This window comes from Rhamphochromis sp. 'chilingali' (genome assembly GCF_963969265.1).
Source record: "Rhamphochromis sp. 'chilingali' genome assembly, chromosome: 8".
In the NCBI taxonomy this organism is placed as follows: Eukaryota; Metazoa; Chordata; class Actinopteri; order Cichliformes; family Cichlidae; genus Rhamphochromis; species Rhamphochromis sp. 'chilingali'.
Window position 1 is genome coordinate 16,233,083 of NC_137935.1, and position 6,752 is coordinate 16,239,834.

General features: G+C 39.5%; 1 protein-coding gene across 2 annotated transcripts; it reads right to left on the reverse strand.

The window, feature by feature from the left end:
* Positions 1–1,789: 1,789 nt before the first annotated feature.
* LOC308401104 (low affinity immunoglobulin gamma Fc region receptor III-B-like) lies at positions 1,790–6,691 on the reverse strand. 2 transcript variants are annotated; one of them, XM_080889165.1, is made up of 6 exons: positions 4,875–6,691; positions 4,748–4,783; positions 4,331–4,621; positions 3,560–3,832; positions 2,996–3,268; positions 1,790–2,858 (listed from the first exon to the last, which is right to left on the reverse strand). In XM_080889165.1, the coding sequence occupies exons 1-6, from the start codon at positions 4,897–4,899 to the stop codon at positions 2,671–2,673; spliced, it is 1,086 nt and encodes a 361-aa protein (XP_080745291.1). In that variant the 5' UTR covers positions 4,900–6,691; the 3' UTR covers positions 1,790–2,670. The 2 variants fall into 2 exon arrangements, with proteins under 2 accessions (XP_080745291.1, XP_080745292.1); XM_080889166.1 differs by having other exon boundaries at positions 2,737–2,898.
* Positions 6,692–6,752: the final 61 nt, after the last annotated feature.

The following is a 6,752-nucleotide window of genomic DNA, read 5'->3' on the forward strand; positions in this document are numbered from 1 at the left end:
ACAGACAGACACACAGTTGCTGCAGATTTCTTGAAAAGTACTTAATGTCAGGTTCTAGAAACCAGTTTGGGATGATTTGACTTTTGTGACATTATACATACATACATATATACATACATATATACATACGTATGTACGGACGGACGGACAGACGGTTTTTACACACCGGTTCTTTAGAAACAATGACAGTAAAACCTAGGGATGGACCGAGCCGATATACAGTATCGATATCGGTCTGACCCTGACCTAAATTACTAGATCGTATATCGGGGAGAAAAAAACAAAGTAATCCAATCCATTAAATATCACAAAAGCACCTCAAAAAACTTGAGACATGGAGTAACCCATGTAGTGACCTTAGCACGTCGGAGCATTATGCGTCATCTGATAAAGCGGCTGTTGAGTGCGAGACCTGTCAGCGGTCTGGAGTTCACACTGAAAGCATTTGGAGCCTCGCCACATGCTGCCAAACCAGGTGTTGTGCCAAGGTAGTTATCCCAGACAAAATTTGTCCCCCTCTGCCCACAACAGAGTGAACAGCAGTGGGCTGAGCACACATCCCTGAGGGGCTCCAGTGCTCAGTGTGGTGGTGTTGGAGGTGCTGTTACTGATCTGGACTGTCTGAGGTCTCTCTGTCAGAAAGTCCAGGATCCAGTTGCAGAGGGAGGTGTTCAGGCGCAGCAGGCCTAGTTTTCCAATCAGGTGCTGAGGAATGATTGTGGATGGAGACGCTCAGAGACTGGAATGGAGCGTATGCCAACAGTGAGGACGACAGCATCTTCTCTGGATTTCTGCTTTACTCAGACAAGCCGTGATGCACACTTTGTGTTTACTATCACAAAGTCTGAATACTGGTGGTGCTAGTGTACATGCTGGTCTGCACGTCTTCTATTATTGCCTAGCCTCTTCTTAAGAAGGGATAGTACTCGCCACACAATAATGCTGCTGCAGATTAGCGCTCCAAAGTTTTGATTGACACCACCCTAATTAAATATAATGGTTAAATACAGTCCAATTTTTTTTAAGATAGTGAGTAAAGCATCCCAAGAAATACCACTGAGTTAATTATTGGAAGATGGCATTCACAAGTAGTAAATAAATGAATCTCCTGTTATCCAGACAGAAGAAACTAAGTTTTTTTTAAAATGATAAAAGTGTAAAAGTTCAATATTTAGCATAAAAAATGTATAATTTATCCAACATTTTTGTGCACATGCAGTGCCTCCTTATGTTAAAGCATCCTAATTAAAAGTAGCAGCAGTAAGTGAGAGATCGTGCAGAAGTTTATTATTCAGCTACCAACGCAAAAGATAAAGCACAAAAATATGATCAGTGCTGTTTATCTATTTATCAGCAAGATTACTGTGTTCCTCTACTGATTCCTTCAGTTAACCTTCAAGTCAATGCCCTGACCCAGTGTCACCCTTGCCTCATTTGCATGAAATGAAAAAGCTCCTTCCTTTTGGGTCCTACTTTTTTCTCACGATTTAACTGCTGCTTCCTTTTTAGTTGTTTTCACCTATAATGACCTAAGTTGTGTGAACATGCATGCAAAAAGTGTTAAATAGAAAAGACAAATGTGTTCAAAATAGTCATCACCGACAGCTGCATCTTAATGTAAATCTGTCAAAATATGACTGCACCCCTGTGTCTTATGAAACCAGTGATTGTAATATATAAGAAGTTCTGCTCAAATATGGAGCAGTAAAAAGAAATTGTGTTCACAGAAAATAAAATCCAGCAGTACATAACATTTTTTAAAATGCTTTATTTGATTTTAACATGTATGTGTTAGATATCTCCAACAATTCTGGTACAGCGCTTGATGTTTGTTAACTGGAAATAATTCAAAAAGATAAAAATTGCACAGTTCAGTACAGAACTGTGACAATGACGCAGCGTGATTAGTAGAGGGGTTTGGTTTGTAATGTATGCTACGTTGTCACAGAGAGGCTGTGTGGCACCCTGAGTATTTTAAGTGTTAAAAAAGTCTCAGAATTTGATGAACTTCTTTTAATGTGCCCCCCCAATCACTTTTTTTTTTTTTGCTTTTGTTGTGACAATAGTTGACATCATAACACAGAGTGAAAAGCTCATTTCCTCCCACCTGATTTGATGCTAAGGCGATATTTAGTTCCGCCAGTAGGTGGCAGTGGCGGATCACACAAATGAGTGACTGACAAAGTAATCCCTTATAAAAGTAGTAATCAGTTACCATCAGTAACACACAACTGCTGTTTTGCTGCGTTTCAGGTGAGAGCGGTAGACGAGCAGTATATACATTTATGTAAAATTGATACTTATTTAAAGTAACGTGACCAAATAAGGGGGTTAATTCAGGTTATCCTTGGGTAACGCTAGTAACGTGGGTGCGCTAGCTAAATGATGTTTCTCTCCTGCATTAGCCTGTAACTGTGTTGTTTCATCAGAAATATGATAGAAAACAATTAGCTGGTTTCAGTGAAAGTTATAAGAAATGTTTTGGTAAACCAGCCAGTACATCTTATGTTGTGGATGTTTACTGGTGACTGGTTTACTGGTTTATTGTCAATTAGTTACTATGTTTATGTCCCCAGACATGTTACCAGGTTCCTCCAATCAATTTGCCTGATCTTGAGTTGTAGCTGAGTTAAAATCCTGGTCTGTAGTCAGCAAAGTGGTTGGGACTGCTTATGAAGTCTTCAGTGGAGGCGCTTGTGATGGTGTGCTCTTTTCTGGAGTGAACTGAATCGGCTGGTGAGAGGAGAGGTTAGGGGAGGTTGGTAATGAAGCAGCAGCAGGTGGGAAGTCATCTGTGGCTGAAGCAAGGAGAAATACTGGCCTTTGTCCAGGATGAAGAGGTGGCATCTTCTCAGGTTCTGTTGGGTCAGAGATGAGATGGCCTCTGAGGCTGTGCAACTGTTAGACACAAAGTATCACATTTTTAGCAGTCCATTAGGAACTTTGGGGCTTATCGGTGTAGAACAAATGCTGGGGTAAATTAAAATTTAAATACCTCTTATTTGTCCAAAGTTTTTGGGTTCACTGGACTTCGAGAGGCCCAACTGAGGCACCCTGGCCTTGCAGCTGTACAGCCCTGGAGTCTGTTTCACTACATTATAGTTGTCAGAGGTTGCAGGTCCCAGTCGCCTGTTATTTTTGTAGAAATAGAAGTCTATCGGAGGGGCAGGAGCAGGGGCGTTGTACTGCACATGGCAAATGAGCTTCATCCTCTTTAGCTGAGTATCATAGTTGGGGATGATCTTCAAAACTGGCTGTGACAGAACCTCTGTGACAGAAGACATTGATTTAATTTAAGAAAAAAACAAGTGGTAGGTCATGAGGCTAAGAATATTTATGTTCAATTGTACTAACAGGAATAACTTAACATTGTGGGAAATATGGGCTTTCTTGCTCAGCATTAAAGGAGAAGGTCTATACACACCAAGTTTAGCACTAGGTGTAAAAATGGATCACTTATAAGAACACTATCTAGATTAGCACATCTCTCAAAGCATGCTGTCATTCCTTTAACTACACCACACCTAAGATAAGAACACACAATTCTGTGTAATCTCACCTAAGATCTGTACATGAGCACCAGCAGAAATGACAGAGTGTGTTTGTTCCATCACATCCCAGGAAGCCCTGCAAGAATATACTCCTAGGTCCTCAAGGCTCAAGTTGGTCAGATAGAAATCTGGCTTGTGACCGTTTTGTCTCATTACTTCAACGCCATCTTTGTACAAAATAATGTCTTCAAGTCGGGGGTTCCCTCTGACACGACATGTCACCTCCAATGTGCTCCCGACAAGTTGAGGATGTCGTGGGACTTGCAGAATCGCCCAGCCACCTACGGAAACACCACAGAGTTACCTCTGAATAACTTCCAATCTTACATTAGTAAAGCAATGGGAGAAATTCACTAATTTCCTAACATTTAATGTAACAACATCTAACAATAATGCGTAATGCTACAATGCAAGAAGGGGAGGTTAAGGTACTCTATAATACAGCCTGCACCCCTGATATACTGTCTAGTTATAACATAAGGTGGGGAAAAGATACCACATAAGTACAAAAAACCCCAAACAAAACAAGTCCTTGTTGTACCAAATTGACATTTTAAGTAGAATTATAGAAGATTTATATGTTAAACCCTAGAAAGTCACAGTATAAGCTGCAGGCTGTATTAAGAAGTGCTGCCATCACTCACAGCATGTCTTAGATGAGCTGCACAGAAAACCTAAAGTTGAAAAGAAGCTTATAGATGTTCAATGCTCCAGTGTTAGGATTACACAGGAAGAAAGAAGCCTATTTTATTTCTTTCATGCAGACAAACAGATCTTACCGTCCACCTTGAGCTCCACAGGGACACTTTGCTGGGTGCGAATCTTTCCCACCTTCGTGTTTCTTATTCCTTGGCAGTAGTATTTCCCGCTCTCTTGAACTTTGGTATTCAACAGATTTAATTCCTGCCCAGTCTGTGAGAGCTCCTCAGAGCCCCTGAACCACAGGTAGGTCCAGTTAGACCTGTGCACATCAGGAATACTGCATCTCAAGTGTGCTCTCTCACCCGAGAAGATCCTTGAATGTCCTGACACCAACTCGATGTTGGCTCTGAAAGACGTCTCAGTGGGAACTGCAGAAAAAAAGAAGAATACGTTTAAAGGATCTATTTTGGTAATGAGTGTAAATCCTGAGATCACTTCTAAAATAATATCTGTGCAAATTGAAAGTATATTTGTAAAGAATATTTGGTCCATACCATGAGACACTACAATCTGTGAGAGTGCTGAAAAAACTGAAAGAGAAAATAATCAAGTTTAAATGACAGTTACATCAGGTCAGTATGTAAAAGTACATTTTCATTAAATGAGCTGAAGAAAACTCACCAAAGAGAGAGATGAGTTTGTCCATTTTGGAGACTCTTCAAGAAACAGAAGCCGATCGAGTATTTATTCATTTTCACTAAAAGGAGAAGTGAAAATGCTTCTTCCCCCCCTTGGGGTGTAACACATGAGGACTTCATCTTTTCCAAACAATTTTCTACCGTAGGCTAAAATTAGTTTCATGGTAAACCACATCATGTGGCAAATTAAAGAACTTCCCTCCTGTATCTGACCCCTGTTAAATAGCTCTGATATGTTGCACAGTTCTCCCCAACAACACTTTTTTTCTTCTTCTGATTAATGTGGAAAGTTGATATTTTCCAGATTTAGCAAACACAGTTGTTCTGTTTATTTGTTGTATCAAGCCAATTGAAATAATGCAAATTTTACACTTTATTATTGTAGTACTGATGCAATAGTCTGCTATGAGCTTTTTTCTCTTACAGCACTGTGTAAAAGCCATGAGTCACCCCTCGTGCCTTTATATTTTGCCAGGAAAATGGGAAATAGGTCCAGCAATTTATTGAAATGTGGAAATGTACACGGTAATACAGCACATGAGGCAAAAATAAAATTTGTACAATTCTAACAAGCTTGACAGCTAATATTTGTTATGACCTTTATTCTTTAACACAGTCAAAACTGTCTGAAGCAGTTTTCTTTTAATTTCTTTAAGTAGTCTTGAGGAATAGTTCTCCAGGCTTCTGGAAGGACACTATCGTCAAAGACTGATAGTGTCACATTGTGTGTGGTTTCTTTTTTTTTCTTTTTTTTTTTAAATCCAGGTATGGTCTTACTGAATTGGCAGCGTGACAATATTAAGCTGCTGCCAATCAGTTATTTTCCAGATAGTGGCCATGACGGAGCCTCCAACATGTTTTTTTTTTAGATGTATTATTTTTTTGTATCCTCCTACATTCTTTTAAATATATTTTTGGGGGCTTTTTCTGGCATTATAGATAGTGCAGTGAAGAGTGAAAAAAAACATTTACCATTGCATTTTCCAAGTTACTAATCTGCTGGGATTTTCCCAGCACAACCATCTCTAGAGTTTACCGAGGTTAGTTTAAAAAAAAAAGAAAGAAAAGAAGAGTTCATATCAGGGCAGTTCTCCAAGTAAAAATGCTTTGCTGATTTCAGAGGTCAGAGGAATGCTTTGAACTGATAGAAAGGCAACAGTAACTCAAATAACCACTCTTTACAACCAAGTCATGCAGAAGAGCATCTGTGACCAAAAACCTCGAAGCAGATGGTCTATAGCAGCAGAAGACCACACCTACATTATTGATAAGTGTATAATTAATAGAATGAAACTCCATCAGGTTTTTATACAATCCACTGATTCACTGCACTGTTGAGCTGTACTCCCGAACTGTGAAATATTATTTGTTGCATTATTCTTTCTAGCTCATTTGAACCCTTCCAGTGAAAATGAACCGCAGAGCTTTTCACTGGAAGGGTGTGTTTTCTTGTTCTCTTTTTCTTTTCTTTGGTTTTTTTCTTTGAGCCAAGAGGTCTTAAGCAACAGTTCTCGAGGCTTTCTAGGTTTCGCTTTTGGTTTCTAGTCCACTCCTTACACCTGACCATGTTCACGGGAATGTGGTTTTTTTCTTTTTGTGTTACAGACAACATAACTAAGGACCATTTTTAAATTGTATCTTTAGGCATTTTGTTATTAAACCTCAGTAGGGCATGGAGTGTGTTTTTACAAATTTAAGGAAATTGGACAAGTGCACGGTGAAAGCAGAAGAGGCCTAAAACGCTATCAACAGCAGATTACCAGCCATGTCATGAAAAACACATCCTTAAGATATGCTGCCAAGAAGCCACCCTTAAAGTATCCCCCCCCCCTTTCCAGATATCATACAGAACAGTAGACAC